The 22,743-nt window shown below is 36.8% G+C and overlaps 1 protein-coding gene across 2 annotated transcripts in view; it reads left to right on the top strand.

Annotated features, from left to right (window-relative positions):
* The window catches only part of LOC140165633 (kinesin-like protein KIF27), a 78,741-nt gene that overhangs the window by 29,559 nt on the left and 26,439 nt on the right, over window positions 1–22,743 (top strand). For both annotated transcript variants that reach the window (XM_072188923.1, XM_072188921.1), the window contains 12 exons: window positions 3,348–3,529; window positions 4,493–4,596; window positions 7,595–7,769; window positions 9,167–9,263; window positions 10,026–10,175; window positions 10,627–10,770; window positions 12,317–12,406; window positions 12,962–13,222; window positions 14,211–14,344; window positions 15,729–15,809; window positions 18,964–19,072; window positions 22,023–22,160. In XM_072188923.1, coding sequence (XP_072045024.1) covers window positions 3,348–3,529; window positions 4,493–4,596; window positions 7,595–7,769; window positions 9,167–9,263; window positions 10,026–10,175; window positions 10,627–10,770; window positions 12,317–12,406; window positions 12,962–13,222; window positions 14,211–14,344; window positions 15,729–15,809; window positions 18,964–19,072; window positions 22,023–22,160 — 1,665 coding nt within the window. The remainder of the gene's footprint in view (window positions 1–3,347; window positions 3,530–4,492; window positions 4,597–7,594; window positions 7,770–9,166; window positions 9,264–10,025; window positions 10,176–10,626; window positions 10,771–12,316; window positions 12,407–12,961; window positions 13,223–14,210; window positions 14,345–15,728; window positions 15,810–18,963; window positions 19,073–22,022; window positions 22,161–22,743) is intronic.

The following is a 22,743-nucleotide window of genomic DNA, read 5'->3' as shown; positions in this document are numbered from 1 at the left end:
CCCAATTTGGTACCTAAATCATGGCATTGGCATTACTGCCTACCACTAGTACTGCACTAAAAAGCAGACATAACCTTAATCTATTTGTGAACACTTTACTTTTGATTCCTGTGGGGAAAAGTTGTTCTTTGCTTATAAATACATAGTTGGATCATAGAAACATTCAAACACAAGATCATGAATGCTTGCTTTCACAAACATTGTATTAATGTGTTCTATTGTCTTAAGGTTTATTAATTGTAGTGTTGAAATCTGGCAAATTTGTTGAAATGATTTTACATCCTAGGAGGATCTGACATGCTTTCCTATTTTATACTGCAGCAACAAGTATAAAACAAACTTAGCATAGCCTTTCTGAAAGGCCTGTTGGTTATTTTCCCATGAAAAATGTCGTATCAGTATAATTACCCAGAATTTTGAAGAGTGCCACCGCAACTGGGAGCCAGCACTCACACTTGCTGCCCTGTCACTCCTTCGACGCTCCATCACGGCTTCGCCACTCTGAACGAAGCCACTCCCTCCGGCAAGGATCATGAGTTGTTTTTGACAAAGACTAAACCTAGCATGTCCTTTTGTGAGATCCATGATTCTGCTTCTTTCCTCAGTATCTAAGTTAATTGAACACTAGCATGACCATAAATCATGGCATTTGTGCCTGGATCATGCATGTTGCAACTAATGATATTGCAAAGTAATATTTTTGATTTGAATATGGAAACTTATATCAATTAATATACATACAATAATATGTAAATGCATGACAGTCTAACTCAAAGCACGATATTATTGTTATGATTGAATTTATCTTTTATGTTATTATTATTATTGTTATAATTATTATTATTTATTATTATTATTATTATTATTATTATTATTATTATTATTATTATTATTATTATTATTATTGTTATGCCACTAAAATGAATCAAATACAATTGGTTTGGGATTGTGTCTGTAACAAGTTTGCAAAATGTGGCAAGAAAATCATATATCAGTAAATTAAGCAGGATGTTTGCCGCAGGGCCACCGCTAGAGGGGGTATGGGGGGTGTGACACTCCCCAATACACAATTTTGTCGGCAAAAATTGACCGTTGTCATCAAAACCATGTGACTGTTTGCAAATGTAGTCAAAAGGTATGGGTGATTGTCAGCAAATTGCAAGAGTCATATAAAAGATTAATGTGTTACGAAATTGTGCTGTTGTTACGTAATAGACCTATTGTTAATGTTAAAGTAGTTACTAATAAAAAAAAATGAGTCGAAAAATTTTGTTGACTCCTATCCCCCCTTTCTCCCTCCCCCACTTTTTAGATTCTTGAGCGCCGTCCTGGCTAAAAAAATTTGGGTCTACAAATTACAAAAAAATTTCCATCGGCAAAACATGCTGTACAACCCCCGAATCATTTTGGTCTAGCAACGCCCCTGACTTGATGAACAACAAAGAAGGTTTGTACATTGATGAGTTTCCTGTCACTGAAACAAATCCTTATCATGGTTGTGATTTGTTCAACAATGTGGAGGTGACTGGGCCAACATTACAGTATGCAATATTATCAAACAATGTGTTGATGATCGGCTTTTCTCCTTTACAATTTGAACACTCTATTTGTTGTACATTTGGTAAATCAAGTCTCCATAATTTGTTTCCACCGATCGTCTGTTTGAACACATATCAGCTGCAGATCAAGTTTTCATCATGATGTTCTCACTGATGCACCTGTTTCCTATTCTGGTATCCACTTTGGTATTATCCAGTGAATTTTTCTATCCAAAAGGATTACCATGTAAAGTACACAACAGGACAGCATTAGACTGTAGCAATAGGAAACTTACAAGAATTCCACAACTGAAAGATGACAATGCGGCGCCCCGTATGATGGCAATTCCCAGAGTATGTGGCCTTGCACCCTATCTACGCAAACTGCTACAAGAATTAGATTTCACAGCATTGTGAATAACATCCAGTTTGAAACAGACTTGTCCCTGCAAGTGTTGAACTTAATCTACAGCAGGATCCTGTATGCGAGAACGGACACTCTAGATCTGAGCCATCATAATAGTTATGTTCTTATATTACATGGGAGCCCATTTTACTCCACTACATCATTGAAAAAGCTAAATATTTGCTGATAGTGGTTTGCTCAGTCTATCACTGTTTGTATTCAATGGGTTACATGGCCATAACCCATCTCATCTGTTGTAATATCTTTCAAACACACATACATCAATCAGATAGTTGAATGAACTTAGGTTGAATTCACCAATTGGATTATGTGAGACATCCAGAGATTCCAATTGCAAACTGATATTCTGCTTATCTGATGATATATCCTGCATGTTATTATATCTCAAGTCCAAGTATTTTAGTGAGTGTTTCTAAGTATATATTTGGAATAAACTGATATTTTTACACAAAAAGTGCAATAGCTAAACAGTGTTCTCAATTGGAAAAAGTGAGAATTTGATTTTTGTCAGAACAGTGTGTGCCTACAATTGCCATCCATGTTTATAAGGCTAAAAAAATGGTTGATTACATAGGCTGCATATTTCATTTGTGAAGCAATATAATGTAGAACTAACATGACTGCTTTCAATTATGTGTGGGAAATAACCTTTGCATGTTTGTTGTGAATAGTATATGTTTTCATGCTTAAAATGATACAAAAGAGAGTCATTTTCAATGTTTCATACTTCATATGGAAGATATGTGTGCAAGGAGACACACTCCTACACCCAACCCCTTGACAAGTCACCCAGGGCTCAAAATACAAGAGGACTCCCCTCCCCTCCCCTCCATTCAATATACCCTATGAGCAAATATTTTGCCATGGTAAAAAGTATACACATGTGTTAGTTTTGGTAGTATTTCTTCAATGTAGCCTTAGTAATAAAAAAGGAGTATTTTGAGCACTCACTTTGCCCATACATGTGGTCAATAGCCACAAGGAAATCAGTTGAGTGTGGCTGGTTATAATTATTACACCTCATACATATTCATGAGCAAATCATGCCATTTTATTGGTCAATTGCAAATGACATGACCTATTTCATCATGTGATAATTTTCCCTATCTTCATGACAACCTCATCCCCATAACCAAAGTTTGGTGTAATAAAACAAATACTGGTTTATTTTGGAGAAATAGGACAACTATTTTCCCAAGGTACTGGCTACGGGCCTATCACGCCTCACCTTCTGGGTTCGAGGTGATAGGCCCGTAGCCAGTACCTCAGGAAAAATAGTTTGCCTTATTTCCCCTCTAACCATGTAGTATTAGTGTACTACCTGGTGATTCTATATCTGCATTATTGTTTTCTTTCTAATTTTGTAATATTTTTTCCAACAGTTTTCACTTGAGAGAATTGTGCAAGGTTTCCGTGCTCGCAGTCAGCTACTCATCAAGAGGATAGAAGAGGAGGATGAGGTGATGCAGGAAGATATGAGTGGTAGCAGCGGAGATGACGAGGAGGAAGATGATGATGGTATCCATGGAGATGAGGATGGGAGTGAAGTTTTGCATAAAAATAGGTTGGTATACTTCTGTTATCACACAGTATTAATACTTTGAAGGTGTTGATGCATGTGCAGCAGTTGTTTTTAGAGTGTTGTGAAAAATCCAAATGCTTTGCGTATGTTGCCACGCATGCATACAGTGGTTGGCACCCTTGTGACACAACCATGAAAAATAACTTAGGTGAACCAAAATACAGTTACTTTATAAACATTTCAACAGATTATTCCTCAAACAGTTTTAAAATCCCCTACAACTTACATTATATTGTGAATAATTTAATACCATTATCATGCATGCTGTAGCAGCATCTTGGATATCCAGGAAAGGGAAATTCCCATGTGGGCTGAGGGGTAGAAAGTGTTAAAACCATGAATTGGGTTGAAGGCTGTGACCATGCTCCCATCAATTGAAAACACACAAAATTAAAGATAAAACATTTGTGACATCAGCTAAAACTTTTACCATGATATTTCATGTTCACTGGTCTTCAAGATCTAGAGTATTCATGGCAGTCATGGTAGCAATAAATCAGCTAACTATAATTGAAGACAGAGATGAAAAGGCTAGTTTGCGTCTGACGTCACTGTCAATCAAATACTCTACGATCTTTGATTGGTTAATAGTGCGTACAAGGAAGGTCGATGTATCTGGTGCCGATCGGAGAAAAGGAATAGCAGTAAATGGCGAAAAATTGCATACTTTTACAAGGCAAAAAGCAACTTTTCTAGGCATTGTTGACTTGGTGCCTTCACAAAAGAAAGTTTCCAACTATTAAGACCTAACTTTTGAGATGGTTTGTATGTTTGAAGGTGCAAAATTAACAATAAGACGCCCGGTTTGCTTGCCGTGTTCAGCAACTCATATCATCACGACACTTGTAAACAAACCGTGCTCGAGTTTGAGAGATGACGTCAGACGCAAACCAGTCTTTTTATCTCTGTCTTTTAACATATAACTATGTTATTTCATGTTTACAGGTCTTTAGGTAAAACCTGGAGTATTCATGGCAGTCAAGGTAGCAATAAATCAGCTCAGAAAGGAAAGAAAGACAAATCTAAGAAGAGAATGGCTCCTAAGAGACGTAAGTAGTGTGTTTGCTATTTGTGTATATACACTGCCGCCTAGAAGTGGTATCGCACTCACTGACCCACTACCCTGGGAGAATACACCGGGTACCCATTAAGCACTGCACTGTAGCATGCATGCAGCATGTGTGTAACCTTTCATAGGCACTGGGTATTTTATAGGGCATTAAACTTGTTATTTACTGAATTTATTCTATTTAGTATTATTATTAATATTATTTTACTTTATTTTATTTAAATATATGAACATAATGGGACATTATTTGTGGACAATTCTACCTTTGTAATTCATTGGGTAGTCTTGAAAAAGACTGTTGGGTTTTTGTTTTGTTTTTTCAGCTTTGTTGTGCTCAATAAGCAATGTGGTAGCCTTTTGCAGCGATCACCAAACGGCAGCGTTTTGTCATGCTGTCTGACAAGTTGTGAATAACTTCTAGACCAATTCTCTCCCAAGAAGACTTGACCTCTTCAAACAACTCTGCATTGGACTTTGGCTGGACCCCCCTTGTCTTCAAGTCTGCTTCAACTCTGTCCCACAAGTTCTCTATTGGGCTAAGATCTGGAGACTGTGCTGGCCAGTCCAAAACATCAAAGCTCCAATCAACCCCTTCCTCTGCTAAAGATTCTGGAGTTGGATCCTCTAGCCATTCCTTGACTGTCTTTGCCTTGTGACAAGGAGCATTATCCTGCTGGAAAATGAACCTTTCTCCAATCAACCGATGGGCGGATGGCAACATGGCTTCTTGAAGAACCTTTAAGTATTGATGTTGGTCCATGTTGCCCTGCACTAGAAACAGATCCCCAACTCCATTGCGAGAAAAACATCCCCAAACCATTATGGAACCTCCTCCATGTTTTACTGTAGGCTTCGTGTACCTTGGGTTTAAGGCAGAGTCCTTGGGGCGTCTGACGAGTGCTTTTCCATCATTCCTGAAGAAGCAAAATCGGCTTTCATCAGACCAAAGTATGCGGGACCATTCTGCATCATCCCAGTTAAGGTGTCGTTGCCCAAATTCTTTTCTGGCATCCACATGTCTTTGCTGAAGAAGAGGAACTTTTCTGACTCGATAGGCACTCAGATCATTCATTTTCAATCTTTGTTTCACCACGGAAATGCTTGCACATTCACCAGTAGCATGAAGGATGTCATGACGAAGTTGTGTTGCTGGTTTATGAGGTGACCGCTTACATCGAACTACCAAATTGCGTTCTTGAGCTGGGGACATGGCTTTTGGTCTTCCACTTCTTGCTTTATTTGCCATGGTACCCTCCTCTTGTTGCTTCTTTTTGTTGAAGCGAACAGCAAATTCTGATATACCAAGTCTCCTAGCAATTTCTCGGTTAGATATTGGTGGATCAGATTGAGAAAATGCCAAAATTTGGCCTTTCTGAAACTCAGACAATTCTTTTCGTGGTGTTTTAGCCATGGTTATCAGAACTAATGTGATGATGATTGCCCTACTTTCACCTAACCTAGCTAAACACGCACTCCCTTCAAGGCAACTGCCCTGGGCCTGCAGAATTTGGCTGGTTCTCAGTGTTCCTGTAGCAACTTGCATGGCAAATTTCACTACTCCAAAAACCACCTTGTATCAGCCAAATTGTATTTATAGAAAGAGAATGATGTCATTTTCTAAGTATTTTGAGGTCCCTGGAACATGTGGAAATCAACTGCGCATGTGTTTTATCAATCAGTATCTACTGAGTTGGCAGTTTAAAATCCCATGTCGCAAACTCCCATTGAGTGAAGTTGCCGATAATGAGGTCATGAATAAGTAATGAGCAAATCTGAATGGGATTTTTGTGTGTAGATTTCACCTCCTTGGAAAAAAAGTTTATTTTGGAAGGGTTATGCACTAAAAGGTCGTAGAAAGTTGAATTTATTGATGTGAAAGGTTCAAGGAACTGTTATAAACCAGATTTGATACAAGTTGTATAGCATTATATTGTAGTGTTGAGCTTCTGTTAGGATTGTGTGTAGTGCGATTTCACTTCTAGGCGGCAGTGTATGTGTACATCCAAATCAATAGTATGCACCTGTCAGCTGCTACATGTGTCTCTTTTTACTTAATAGCTATACCAGATTCTTCTCAAGTGGAGATCACTTCAAATCATTCCAAGTTATAAGGTTTAGGAATGTTCTCTGTATTCCTAAACCATGTAACTTGAGGATGATTTGACAAGACCTGCACTTGTAGAAGAGTGTGGTATCGACTTGAGACATGAGACATCACATTTCGAATGGGAACATAAAGTTTATACGGGGGACTGTCCCAAGTCTAAACATAGGTGCATTGGGATGTAAATAACCCCAAACTGCATTTAAAATCATGTTTGAAAAATGTCTTCTGTTTGTGCTTTGAAAAGAACAGTCAATTAGGCTGTTCCATTTAAAATTCACACTACCCCTGTGGAAGATTTAGCTAAATCTTCCACAGTGTGAGTATGAGTTTCGCTGACCCGTGTGATATTGTGTCATATCACACGGGTAAGAACCAATAAGATTGTAGGAACGTTCTCAAGTGTTTAAGAATAAACCCATATTCCCCAGAGGCAATAATGTATATGTGGGGGTGGCTGGGGTTGGGGTGAGCTAATGTGTCTTCATGCATGTGTTTGTGCATATACATAGCCAACATTTTTGTCTTGAGGTGTCGAAAAACAAATATCCTTGACAAATTTGATCCTATTCTCATTTGCCTTGAATTCTAGTGTATTTTGTTAAACATTTGCAAACAAATATTTTTTCCACAGGAATCTATCCCTTTTACACCACCCTTCTGGTTGTATCCCATTGTCTGAAGGATATTGTTTTCTAACTTTAAGCCAAATGTTAAGGACCTTTCGACTGAGATTTATTTTCAGACAGAGGCTGAGCCTTTTGTACTACTCTTCAGTCACGAAAAATCATGATGAGAGCTATAGATGTTTATTTATCACATAATGTAGGGCTTCATGTAGAAATCATTATGAGTCTCGACTTATAACCCACAGAAAACACCATCACAAAGATGACAAAGATAGGAGACAGGGAGAAATTGCCAAAAGCTGGACCAGAAATTGACAAATTGAGATCAGGTGCAGAGGAGAAACAACAGCAAGTCAGGGAATCACATATGAGAGTTCATAAAGCACAGCAGAAGACTAGAGATCTGGCTCTTAATATAAGGTGGGTCTATTGATACTACTACTTGGGTGTGTTATGGGTTACAATGGCTATTCCAGTTGAAATCCATATACCCCATATGGAAGACATGACCTAAATCTGAGACAAAAATCTTGTCTCAGACCTAAATCATCCACACAGGGAGTGTGAATTTCAAATGGAGTGACCTGAATTGGTGACTCTATTTGAAATCTACACCCCCTGTGTGGGAGATTAAGTTCATGTCTTCCATTGAGGGGTTATGGATTTCGACTGAAATAGCCCAATATTTGGTAATTATGAAGCATGGAGAGCTCTCTTAGTAAGGAGGAGGCAGCGTTGTACCAAGCGCGGTTCACGTAGGTTCTGTGGCCCAGCTGTGTGCATGCTATTCTAAATCAATCAATGATGTTCAAGTCCAGCTGATTACAAGCTGATCAGAGTGTAGTAAAAGTCAGGAATAGAGGAACTAGTTCGCGTCTGACAATCCTGTCAATCGAACTCCCCATGGCCCGGTTGATTCATTTAGTGCCTACATAACATCGAACAGAAAGTGTGTCTGCCATGCATAACACTCTCCAGTGGGTCACCTTGCAGAAGGGACGTCAAGTCTCAAGCCTCATCCTCACATACAAGATGCAAAATAAAATCATTGCAGTCGATCCGGATCAATATCTGTCTCCAGCTCTTCCAACTAACACCAAAGCCTACCATCCCAGCAAATACCAGCTTCTTCCAGCCAGAATTCAATTGTACGCCAACTCCTTCCTTCCTCGTACAGTCACATGGTGGAACTTACTTCCCGGCACTATCCTAGTCTCACCGTCTGTTGAGACTTTCAGGGGAGCTGTGGCTGCAGCTGTTGGTTTTTTACTTCCACACTGTATTATATGCACTGGCACACTCACCCTTGCACAGCTTGTGGACAAAGAAGTCCCTCGGCTATACCCTGGGGGGCTATACATCCGCATGTGGATCCTACCGAGTACAGAAGAAGTAGAAGTACATCTGAGAAAAGAAATCCTATTTCCTATTTCCTAATATTTTACTAACTTTTGAGATGTTTGAAGGTGCAAAACTAACTCAAGCATTATAGGACATCATTAATTTGTGCAAGGTTTTGATTATTGCTGTGGGTACTATCTTGATGCAACAGGAAATACTTATGATCATAATTAATAAATTTCAAAGTACAGACCTCTGGAAATAGTTTCACGGCATACTCTCACTTACGATTGTCTTTTCAGAGGTCTGTACTTTGACATTTATTTCTACGCTCACCTGTAATGGTTTTGAGCACTCTTAATTCCAAAGATAGTCACCCGTGAAATAATACTTGTTATATGATCATAATTATGTATATAAACTAAATTGGTTGTCGACAAGGTGTGGTATTTATTTGTTTATTGATTTGATTTCAGATTGAAGGAAGAGCTGATTCGTGAACTTGTGAAGACTGGCAAAGAATCTGAAGCCATGAATAGGAAATATTCTGAGAGGATCAAAAGATTAGAAAAGGTAAAGTCTTCAAAATATGTGACAATCATTTCAATTGCCAATTATGACTAGGTTTTAAACTATTTATGGTGAAACTTGCAATTGCAGATGATTTTATTAATACCCTCCTTGATTGGTTCAAAATTGGACACAATATTCATTTTGGCCAATCGGCAGGTAGTTCTCATGGGGTTAAGAAAAAAATATATGAATGAATTCAAATAATGCACTCTCATTTCTGTAGATTTTTAAGTTTCTTGAGTTCAGGTCAAAAAGTGCAAGTCTTTACCCATATTTTAATCCATTTCTCAAGAACCACAGGACTTGTTAAACTGAGAGTTAAATATTTACATTTCTAAAAATCTTGATGTATCACTTTTCACACTGATTTTGAAAAGAACATAAAAAAAAACTTCCAAAAGCTAATAGGACACATTACCAGCCCCTTTAAAGGTCAACCAACAATTTTAAAATAGCGATTAGGACCACTATAAATTAATCAAATGTTTGATTATTTGCACATTTTCCCATGAAACATCAAACCAGGCTTGAAATTAAGTCATCATTATTATCTACTGAGTTGCAAAGCCACTTCTGCACTTGTTTGACATAAATTTTGATATAGTTTCAATACAAAATTATGGGGTGTGGGCAAATCATCAATTATCAAACTTCTATGATCTGATCATTTTAGCTTACATTAGTAACAACAGCTGGAAATTAATATAAGAGAAAGTATTTTGTATGACAATCAAAATTTGGTCATTTTGTTTGTTGTTGCAGGAAGCAGAGCAAGCTAGGGGTGAGTTAAAAGATGCTCAGCAAGCCTTGCATGAACTGTCAGCCCAAGATAAGGCCAAGATGGAAGGAGACTATAAAAAGAAAATGGTCGCTGCTAGGTCAAAGGTCAAGTCTTTAGAAAGAAAACAACAGGTAAGCTGAAGTTGGCGTAACAGGCCAGAAAAAAGTCCCGCCGACTTGTCGACAAAATGACTTTATTGGGACAAAAGTATGTTAAAATTGCATTTTTATAATACTAAACTGGCCTAATATTAAGATAATATGGACCAAAACCAGCCAACAGTAAGGAAGATGCACAATGTTGGTCAATTTTATCCTTGTATTTTTGAGCCAGCGGGAGGAGCAACTTGCCCAGATCGAAGTGACGAGCATTTACCAAGTGTTTATCAAGACTGGATTCAGTTATTTGTGTAATTGGTAGCCATCATTAAAATAAAAAAATATGTGTATGGATTACATGTAGTTGTTCTAATTTGCACTGTTTGTTTCGGAGTTATTGTTGATGTATATGTAAGAAAAGGGACAACAGTGCTGATATAGTTTTAATTTATTTTTATATTTTTTATCTTCTCTTATGTTTTAGGAAATGGGAAAAACAATGAAAGCCCAAGGACAGAGTGAGAAAAAGATATCTGAATTGGAGGCTGCAGTTGGGAGGATGAAACAACATCAAGAACTCTTACAACAAAGACTTAAAGATGAGGCAGAACGCAAGGCTAAGCTAGAGGTATAAGTAATAGTCCATCACAATCACAAGGTGTTTTTTTTTCAGCTTAAAGTCATTTAGTCATTTAATTTACATACAGTCATTTAATTTTGACACCCAAGAACAACTTATCAATATTTTGATAGGGTATGCAAGTTGTGATTAAAATACCTGACCCTGCTACTAAATTTGATTCCAAACTTTCCTAATACATTCTGTAAGTAATAATAGAGCACTCTGAAATAAATGGTACATTTATTACTTCCGTATTCTGTTGTGTGTTTAGTATATATTTACAAGATCTTGTCACGCTTTATAATCATCCTGATTCATCTAGAAGCAGTCACAGGCTTCGCTCATCATCTGACAAAACAAGGCTCTATACAGTGCGCTCCAACAAAAGAGCCGGGGATTGCTGTTTCACCGTTTTCGGGCCCCAGCACTGGAAAAAGCTCCCTGTTTATGTCAGAGACGCGGAATTTGCGGCTGCTTTTAAGCGGCTTCTGAAGACATACCTTTTTCCTAATGTGTAATTTGTTGTTGTTGTTGTTGTTGTTTTTTTTTTTTTTTTTTTTTTCAAATTTTGTTTTGTTTTGGAACAAAAGCGCTATGTTATTTGTAGAGCGCTATAGAAATGTGCTTTAATAATAATAATAATAATAATATAGGGCTACCTTCATACACAGGTAATTTTTTTTTGATATTGTTCACTTTTCTCCTTGAATTGAACTTGTGAAATTGTTGGTGTGAAAAACTCTTAACCCTAACACCCCAAGATCACCGACCTGTAGCCATAGAGGTTTCGTTGGCCCAGCCAGCATATGACTTAGGGTGATTGTGTCATGGCATCACATGGGATACATGCATGCACACTGGTTTTCCTTAGTAGATTTTATTGGATTTGGCAATGTTGGGGTTAAGGTTTGATTTGCATTTAAGGAAGTCAAAACTGAAATCTATTTTGCTGGCAAAATGGCTGCATATCTCTATAGTTTGATCAGCTTGTAACAGGTGGGAATTGTTAGGCTTTTCCCACAACACCGAAAAGTAGACCCACATTAAGAGTGCTATTATAGATGACTTGTATGGTCTATATTGTGCATGTTAAATAAAGTAGACAAAGTATAGGGCTTGAATTGATAATTTGTGATTTGTGGCGAGATGTCACAAGACAATTCTCAAAATAAATTATATTGATATTAATCTGCCATGTTATAAGACCCGCCAATTACGAGCTGATCATACTATATATCTGTCATCATACCAAAATATTTTGTAATTTAGTTTACCAAGGGGCTGGTTACACTCGAGAAATTCCATATAAATGCCAATGTGGTATTTGAGAATAGCTTTTTATGTCTACTTTTATTTTATTTCTCATCTCTGCAAGAGGATACAAAATGTAAAAAACAAGCTAAAACATTGCTATGTATCATAAAAAAATTGAAGTGACCCAGTGTATCTCTTATGTTATGGATCATTGTCATGAATAAATTGTGAGAGACTTGCCTTGTCACAAGCAGGAGGTTTTATTCACTTAGTTTGAATTCTTGTGTTCTTGTTTCAGCGTGAAATGCAGAAAGATCATCAACGTATCAAAGAATTGGAGATTCGTAATGAGCATCAGCAGAAGATACTCAAAAGGAAAACGGAAGAGGTCAGTGTCTCTACATCATCAGGCTAAAAAAATAAATGTTATGTCTCAAATTCCATGCGCAAGTTCGTTTTTGATATAATTTTTTTATGTACTTCTAATGAACCACAATTTTCTGCTGCATACTTTGAACACTCGCAAATGATATCTTAATTTAAAATTAAGTGTTAAAAGAAATCTTTTAAAAAAACAACCCAAAACCCATTCCACATTTGTTTTTGAAACTGCCAGGGGCTTTGAGACATAACATTTATTTCTGTTAGTCTGTGCCTCTAACTGTGTTGTAATATAATAAGTCCTCTCATTCATTTGTATGTACATGTATGTGCCTGTGTGTTAGGGGGTGTGGGGGGTGTGTGCTTGTGTGTTTGTATTTGTTTTACTGTACATCTGAGGATGTAAACTTGAAAGCATGCTAGTTTTCTGAGGGCCTATATCAGAAGACCTTACAAATGTCCTTGGAAGAAACTTTATTGTAACATAGAATCCCCACAGATATCATTTATAAAGTTCGTCCAGTAAGTTCTAAGATCTGAAACTTTGTTTTTAATCACTCAGGTGGCATCAGCAAAGCGGAAGCTGCGTCAGGGCAGTGCCTCATCCACAGGTCCAGAAGGGGACGAAGTATCCAAAATGGAAGAGCAACGACGGTGGCTGGACAGTGAGGTAGAAAAGGTGCTAACTAGGAAAAGAAAAATGACAGAATTAGAGGAAGAACTAGCTAAACGTGAAGAAATTCTTGCCAAAAAAGAAGCCCTACAACGACAAAAAGGACAGATTGAAATTAAGAAACTAAGGTCAAGCCAAGTACTAAGTAAGGTGAGTGAAATCGATTTGGGCTCCTCAGATACTCCAAAAACAAATTCATTTCATCTAGAATATAATGACTGTTTGAATATAATGAACCCTTTTTGACCTCCCCACCACATGATTTAGTTTTACTTAAGGGGGTACTACACCCCTACCCAATTTTTTGCCTATTTTTGCATTTTTCTCAAAATTATAGTGTATTGGTGACTAGTAAGATATGTACATTATAGGGGCAAGGACTACAACTACTGCGCTGGAAATTTTATTACAACACAGTAAACAGCTGTGGAGTTACAGTCAAAAATGAGGGAAAACCAATATTTGATCAATAAATCAATAACTACTTTGAGTTGCTGAATTTTCAGTGCAGTAGTTGTAGTCCTTGCCCCTATAATATACATGTCTTACTTGTCACCAATGCGCTATAATTTTTGAGAAAAATGCAAAAATAGGCACAAAATTTGCCACGGGTATAGTACCCCCTTAAAGGTAGGTGGTCACATTTTTTCGTAATTTATGATTTTAAACTTTTGATCTCAACACAAGATTAGACATACTTCAAATTTTTCGGCCGTAATTTTCATGCTAGATTTTTTCGTATTGTGTTTTGTACCTCACATTGAGGCTTGTACCAAAATAATCCAATTCCTAAGTTTTGAGGTAAATTGCACTAGCCGTTTTGATATTACAAGTAAAAATATTTTTCATGATGGCCCATTGTGGTATACCACAATTGGGGATGGTGCTATCTCTTTTTCATTCATAACATCCAAACGGAATATAATTTAGGCCTAAACTAAAATTTCACTAGGATTATGAGAAAAATATGAACTTTCTTCTGATGCCATTCTGATCTTCATTTTGATAGAAAAAGTGGGGGGGGGGGATGAGGCTATGGATCAGGTCACCCATCTTTAAGTCCGCTTTAATTTGTTGAAATAAAGAACGAAGAAAAATTGAGATATATATTCCTTTACATTGCTTTATATTTCCACAGGATATAACAGGCTTATCATCTCGTATAGAGAGTGTGGAAAGAGAGATAGAAGCTAAAACTAATGTATTGAGGGCTAGTATGGAATCTCAAAGAGGACCTCTAAAAGAAGAAATCAAAGGTCTGAAGAAAGAAAGGTGAGTAACTGAATACACATTAAGACAGACATACATACTCACACACACACCCCCACACACCCACAAACACCCCTTATGTACACACCCACACCCACCTACCTGTCTGCCCTGGTAATCATGCACCTTGTGTATTGCTGTCAAAACAAGGACATCTGAATCAACGTTTAACTGGCATACCAAACCCCACAATGGCAGATTTTTTGTGTGTAATAGAGGTTGTATCTGTAAAATGCATTTGGTTGCAACCTACTGCAGAATTCCGCGAGACTGAGGACAGTGCAGGTACAGCCACTACTTAAAGACCCATTCAGTGATCCCAGCGCAAGTGTAAAAAAAATTAAAATTGTTTATAAATTGCTTAAAAGTGAAGGATAAGTCATTCAAATTGTTATTTGGTATTTTTGAAATGACAAATTTGCCAAATAAACGAAGAAAACAGCAGTACTGACGAAGCTGAAGCCCCATTCAAATACATCAAGCGAATTTAGATACTGTCAGTATCTAAATTACAGATTTGTGTAAAATGTCTTATTTTGTTTTAAATACACGACTTTCGGGTGAACCACTCGCAGGCTATGCTAGCACATCTATGACAATGACAAAGGTACCAAAATCTAAAATTTTATGATTTTTATGATAGTCCGGATGAGCAAATCACTGAATGGGCCTTTAAATGTGAGAAGTCTTGTGTGTATCCTTGTTTGCACTCAAGCACTGACCCATCCCAACACACAAAATATAGCAGTTTTCAAAAGACCTATCAAAATAATCAAGGGAGCCACTATATTCTCCTACATAGGAATATGCAAAGACATGGTTGATTATGAGTGTACCTTCCCCCATTCATTGATCTGAACCCATATACAGTGTTGCTGAATCTTTTCAGTGCTGAGGTGTGTGGAATTGGGTTGCCAGGTCATTATGAATGACTCCCAAGTAGTCCAGTCTTTAGGATTCCAAAAAAGTGCCCTATACCGGAAAATTTGGGCACTTTTACCTATATTTAGAATATGACTCATGCACCCAATTAGGCGGAAAATCACTGACTAAAACTTCCGGTACTTAATGGGAAGTTCATTGACCGATCAATAAATGGTCACAACACCCAATGTCATTGCAATTTAGAGCTTTAGCAAGAGGCTGAAATCCTTTATAATTTGACTAAATTGAAAGAAAAATCAAATTATTGCTGTAGCCTGACACTTGCAAAATAGCCAAATTTTAGGCAAGGAGTGGCATAGTTTTTTTGAAGAGCAGCAAGTGATCACCAAGTAGCCCAATTGTGCGCCCAAGGCATGGTGTTGGCATCACTGTCCATATAATGATTTGTAGTTTCTAGAAACTATTGTCTAATGTAACTGGATTAATGTTTCATCTTATACAGAGATCACTTACACAGACAAAGAGCAATATTGGATGATAAACTGCAACAGGGAAATATGTTGTCTCCAAGAGAAGAAAGAAGGTGAGGCTTTTGTTTTATTATTACAGAATACAATAATGATATTAATTTATGATGGTGAGGATGATGATGATTATCATAACATTAACATAGAAGGTGAGGTGGTTGGTTTAGTAATGACAATGAATAAAGCTAATGATGACGATAATATTAATAGTGATGACATCTTAAGGCCAGAGTAATGGAAGACACATTCGTCCACGACCGAATTTGAGATTTTTTGATATTTATCAACACTTAGATGTATTCTTTCACTTGAAACTGATAAAATACAACTTACTTGATTTATTTCACTCTTTTCAACTCTAAAAAGTCACATGGCTCAAGACAGCTTAGTAAATTGGCGGGAAATAATGAGTCAGAAATGCGCGAATGCGAAATATTATATATTACGCGCGCGATTCGCGTCGCGTGACGCGGCGCAACTCTGTGCGTATGTCCAACGCAGTCAAGACGCATTCGGTATGTTGTTAACGCTAGCAAATGTGGTGTAAACAAAACAAAAATTTGCAGTCAAAATGCCACTTAGATTTTTTAATTATTTTGAATTTTGGCGCACTAAAAGCAGAGATTATAGATTCATTGGTGCAAAAAGATGCATATTTAGACCATGCGCCAGATACAGCTTTTACAAGTGTGAAAGTCTTACCGTTTTAAAATTTAAGGACGTTTTGTGCATAATTTTGACATTTTTTTACTAAAACATCGATTTCTCAGAGTTCACTTTTGACAATATTATGCGCGATTTTTGTGACAAGATAACTCAAAAATATGCAAGCAAAGGGTAAACTTTTTGCACTATCCTTTACAGTACATCAAAGTCTAGGGAAGGTTTTTTCATTTTTTCAAAATAATTGTTTTAAACAAAAATATACTCCATTATGTGCAATTTTTAGCTTAATAGAGTGACAAAATGGCTTTTTTCACATGTTTTTTCAATATTTCAAAAAGAGACAAATTTCAAAAAAAAAAAAAAACCTTCCCTAAGTTCATGTCTCTTCTTTGTGAAAAGCTAACTGATTTTTTTTTTTACTCGAACGGATTTTTTCTAAGTTGTCACAAAAAATTGGGGTAAAAAGTGAATTTTTGTGATTTTTTCAAAAACTTGAGATTTTTGAACAAATCTGACGTCACCATGTGATTCCTTGACTCATTTCCTTTCCAAAAATGTATAGTTTTATATACTTTGGACATACAATTCAGAAATAATGAAGCTCGAAAAGGTCCATGTTCTCTCCCATTACTCTGCCCTTAAGGCCAGAGTAATGGAAGACACATTCGTCCACGACCGAATTTGAGATTTTTTGATATTTATCAACACTAAGATGTATTCTTTCACTTGAAACTGATAAAATACAACTTGCTAATATTTATTCGTATTTTTGCTTGATTTATTTCACTCTTTTCAACTCTAAAAAGTCACATGGCTCAAGACAGATTAGTAAATTGGCGGGAAATAATGATTCAGAAATGCTTGCGAATGCGAAATATTGTGATTACGCTAGCAGCGATTCGCGTCGCGTGACGCGACACAACTCTGCTGCGTATGTCCAACGCAGTCAAAGGCGCATTCGGTATGCTGTTAACGCCAGCAAATGTGGTGTAAACAAAACAAAAATTTGCTGTCAAAATGCCACTTAGAATTTTTAATTATTTTGAATTTTGGCGCACTAAAAGCAGAGATTATAGATTCATTGGTGCAAAAAGATGCATATTTAGACCATGCACCAGATACAGCTTTTAAAAGTGTGAAAGTCTTACCGTTTTAAAATTTAGGGACGTTTTGTGCATAATTTTGACATTTTTTTACTAAAACATCGATTTCTCTGAGTTCACTTTTGACAATATTATGCGATTTTTGTGACAAGATAACTCGAAAAATATGCAAGCAAAGGGTAAACTTTTTGCACTATACTTTAGAGTACATCAAAGTCTAGGGAAGGTTTTTTCAATTTTTCAAAATATTTGTTTTAGACAAAAATATACACCATTATGTGCAATTTTTAGCTTAATAGAGTGACAAAATGGCTTTTTTCACATGTTTTTTTCAATATTTCAAAAAAGAGACGCAATTTCAAAAAATAAAAAACCTTCCCTAAGTTCATGTCTCTTCTTCATGAAAAGCTTGAATTACGTTCTGGTACACCAGAACGAAATTACAACAGTGGCCTATGGAGCAGTGTAATACACATAGTCATGCATAACTCGCATAATGCAAAATCGGAATCAACTGAAATTTTGGGAATAAGATTTTTTTGTGGATATCTACTGACAAATGTCATAAAAAGAGGAGAGGATGCAAGGATCACAAAATCCTCCTTTAAATGATGACTTGGCATAAAGAAATGTCAGAACAGGTAATGTGATCAAGCAATAGTAGTCATTTGTTGAACAATAGAAATAGTCATGTTAATGCCAGTAAGCAGTCACAAAGAGCGGGGCATTTTTATGAGGTTTTTAGAGTTGATGTAATTCCATTATCAGAGCATCAAGCTGATTCATCGATCGATATCCTTTTGCGAACTGGTTGTGTTTGTCCTGTGAACTGCATTACTGGCTTACTCTATTTTTTGCAAATTAATTTACTGCTCTTTAGAATAATAATTATCAATATGCATCAATAAATGTTTGTTTTGTATATCTTGCACAGGGTTAAATCTCAATTCCTGCAAATGAAGAGTTGTAGGAATCATTTTGTGATCCTAACATCCTCTTTTCATGACAGTTTTCAGTAGATATCCGCAAAAAAAAGAAGCTAACTTCCAAAATGTTAGTTGATTCCGATTTTGCGTTTGCGAGTTATGCATGATTATGTATATTACATTGCTCCATAAGCCACTGTGTTGTAATTTTGTTCTGGTACGCCAGAACATAATTCAAATTTGACAACATTTTTGCTTAACAAATAAATCTACAAGAGGTTTCCAGTGGAATAAAGTGGGGGAGGATGAGGCTGTGGATCACAAAATGCCCCTTTAAAGCATCTATCTATAGCTAGTAGAACAAGAAAATTGACAGGAATCATCTTTGATTGACACAAGCCTTTTTTTGTTTTTTTGACCTAAATCTTTACAAGAACAGATTCTCCCTGTTATTTGAAACTTAAATGGTTGTCTCTTCTTTTAGTTTTCTAATCATTCTCATTGTTATATTACAGGTTAATAGAGCTTGATGAAGGGATAGACGCATTGGAAGCAGCCATTGAATTCAAGAATGATGCCATTGTTCACAGACAAAAGGAACTACGCTCAACTGAACTGACTCAGGTACTTGGTCTATCTAGACCTATTTAAGCTACTAAATTCAGTAACAAATTAAACTAGACTTAGCTGTGGTCTAAGACCACGAACACAGCCGTGTTGTGACCTCTTAATGACCTTTGACCCCAAAATATATGAAAACCCCATAGGCATTGGCTAATGTCAATGTATGCGTGCACGTGGCATTATTTTGCCATGTTATTTGTGGCAGAAGGGGCATTTTGAAAGTTTTTCGTCTCAGACCGGAAGTGGCCCCTTAATGACCTTTGACCCCAAATCTGTGTACACCCCCATAAACACTGGGTAATAACAATGCATGTGTGTAAGTGGCATCACTGTCCTGAGTAATTTGTGGGAGAAGATGCATTTTAAAGGTATTTCGTTTTATACCGAAATGACCCCTTCATGACCTTTGACCCCAAATAAAAAAATATCATATATACATTGGTTAAACACAATTCATGTGTGAACATACCATTACTCTCCTATGTTTTTCTTAGCTAATAATTTTTTTTGAAGATATTTCAATTTATACCGGAAGTGGCCCCTTAATGACATTTGACCCCAAATCTGTGTACACCCCATAGACACTGGGTAATAACAATGCATGTGTGCAAGTGGCATCTCTGTCCCACATAATTTGTGGAAGAAGATGCATTTTAAAGGTATTTCTTTTATACCGGAAGTGACCCCTTAATGAGCTTTGACCCCAATTAAAAAATACCACATATACATTGGGTAACTGCAGATCATATGTGAACATACCGTTACTGCGCTATGTTTTACTTAGCTAATAAAAATTTGTGAAGGTTTTTCGTTTTATACCGGAAGTGACCCCTTAATGACCTTTGACCCCAAATCTGTGTACATCATATAGACACTGGTTAATAACAATGCATGTGTGCAAGTGGTGTCACTGTCGTACGTAATCTGTAGGAGAAGATGCATTTTAGTTGAAATCACGTTTTGACCCCTATGACCCCTGCGTGACCTTCTCGACCCCACAAGTTTCATGTGACGTGTAGGGGCACGGTCAATGATCATTGTGACCAAGTTAGGTCAAAATCGATGTAAGCATGTGAGTGCTAGAGCAAATGTAATGGTTGACAGAAAGAAGAAAGAAAGAAAGAAAGAACTAGACTTAGCTGTGGTCTAAGACCACGAACACAGCCGTGTTGTGACTCCTTAATCACCTTTGACCCCTAAATATATGAAAACCCCATACACATTGGCTAATGTCAATGCATGTGTCCACGTGGCATCACTTTGCTATGCTTTATGTGGCAGAAGGGGCATTTTGAAGGTATATCGTTTTATACCGGAAGTGACCCCTTTCTGACCTTTGACCCCAAGTGTGTGTACACCATATAGACACTGTGTTATAACAATGCCTGTGTGCAAGTGGCGTCATTGTCCTACGTAATTTGTGGAAGAAGAAGCATTTTAAAGGTATTTCGTTTTATACCGGAAATGACCTCTTATTAGTCTTAATGATCTTTGACCCCAAATAAAATAATACCACATATAAACTGGGTAACCATAATGCATGTGTGAACATACCGTTACTGTGCTACGTTTTTCTTAGCTAATAGAAAATTTTGAAGGTATTTCGTTTTATACGAAGTGACCCCTAATGACCTTTTGACCCCAAATCTGTGTACACCCCATAGACACTGGGTAATAACAATGCATGTGTGCAAGTGGCGTCACTGTCCTACATAATCTGTGGAAGATGCATTTTAAAGGTATTTCTTTTTATACCGGAAGTGACCCGTTAATGAGCTTTGACCCCAAATAAAAATAATACCACATATACATTAGGTGACTGCAGATCATATGTGAACATACCGTTACTGTCCCATGTTTTACTGAGCTAATAAAAAAATTTGAAGGTTTTTCGTTTTATACCGGAAGTGACCCCTTAATGACCTTTGACCCCAAATCTGTGTACACCCCATAGACACTGGGTAATGACAATGCACGTGTGCAAGTGACATCACTGTCCTATGTTATATGTGGGAGAAGATGCATTTTTAGTTGAAATCACGTTTTTGACCCCTATGACCCCTGCGTGACCTTTGACCCCACAAGTTTCATGTGACATGTAGGGGCACGGTCAGTGATCATTGTGACCAAGTTAGGTCAAAATCGATGTAAGCATGTGAGTGCTAGAGCAAATGTAATGGTTGACAGAAAGAAAGAAAGAAAGAAGAAAGAACCTGTAAGAAAAAAGACACAGTCACGTTGTCACGGCTGTGTAATTGGACTAGTTTTTTAACAGGGTTGCTGATTTAAAAAAAATCTTTTTTATTTAAATCAGATTTTTTTTATGTAAATCGATATTTTTTTTAATTCCAAGAGAACTGCTACAACCTATGATGAAGTCAAAAGAGGCCAGTGGAATGCTAGACATATGTCCAATCCTAAACATATGTCCAATCCTATCAAAATCAAAATGTGGTAAAATTTATGAGTAAATTTGGTAAAATCATGGTAATAAAGATTGGTAAAATGACATCATAGAGGTAATTAAATTGTATCCAAAAGTTGTAAAATAAAAGCATTAGGAGTGAAGTAAAACGATCAATTTAAGAAAGAAATTAAGTTACATTGATCAAAAATGGTAAAAAATTAAAAAATTGATTTAAATCATTGATTGTTTTGAAAAAAACAATCATGTGATTTAAATCACTTGAAATTTTTGGGAAAAAATTTTTGGGGAAATAATGACATCCTGTCAAACAGTATCTGTCGCTGAGATGTTATCTGAAATTATTACATTGTTTGAGAAGATCATTGGATGACAGTAGAAGTAAAATGGGGCCACCAGTGAGAGGGAAGAGAAGGGGACTTCATATGGTTGTACATACAAAGAACTTCCAAAGTTCACATTCAACATTTTAAAACTTATTCAACATTAATCTTTGAAATTGCCATGATTTGTTTCGATTTTCAGAGTGAGGTGATGCTAGCAGGAAGATTCAACTCATTATCAACAGATGATGCAAGAACGCTACTAACACGCTACTTTGAGAAGGTCATTGACCTCAGGGAAGGCGATAAAAGAAAGGATCTGGAAATCAGTGAATTACAGGTAACTAGATTTATTTCTTTTCTCACAGCAAACAAAAGCATGAAAATGATGTCATAGTGGTATGCTAGGAAATGTTATGTAATAAAATAAGGCCATTTTAAAGCAAAGCTTCCTGGTTGAACCCATTTTCGGAATTTAGGTGGAATTTTTCTTTTCTTAAGGGGGATGTGCACTCTCAAGAATGCATTTAGTAAAAGTGCCATAACTTTTTAATTATTCACAAAAGTCGAGGAATCTTAATATAAGTAAATGTTGAGTTTAGATGACATAAATGTTTTCACGTAACTCACCTTAGGGCAGAGTAAGGGGAGAGGATGACTGCATTGGCTCTATGCACAGGTGTGGGCTGTGTCACACAATGTGAAGCCCACTCGTTTTCACAAATTTTGCGGTCACGCATGCTGGACTTATATTTTCCCGCTAATTTGCTTTAACTCTCCTGAGCCATGTGATTTTATAGTAGGAAAGAGTGAAATAGAGATTTGTAAATGAAGAAAATATGGAAGGAAATATTTAAAAGATTATCTCCATATCCTGCCCTTAAAGGAATGTTCCAGAAAACTTTTATAGGTTAATAAATGCA

This window comes from Amphiura filiformis, chromosome 12 (assembly GCF_039555335.1).
Source record: "Amphiura filiformis chromosome 12, Afil_fr2py, whole genome shotgun sequence".
NCBI classification, from domain to species: Eukaryota; Metazoa; Echinodermata; class Ophiuroidea; order Amphilepidida; family Amphiuridae; genus Amphiura; species Amphiura filiformis.
Note: the sequence above shows the minus strand (reverse complement) of the source record. Positions and strands in the feature narration are given on the sequence as shown.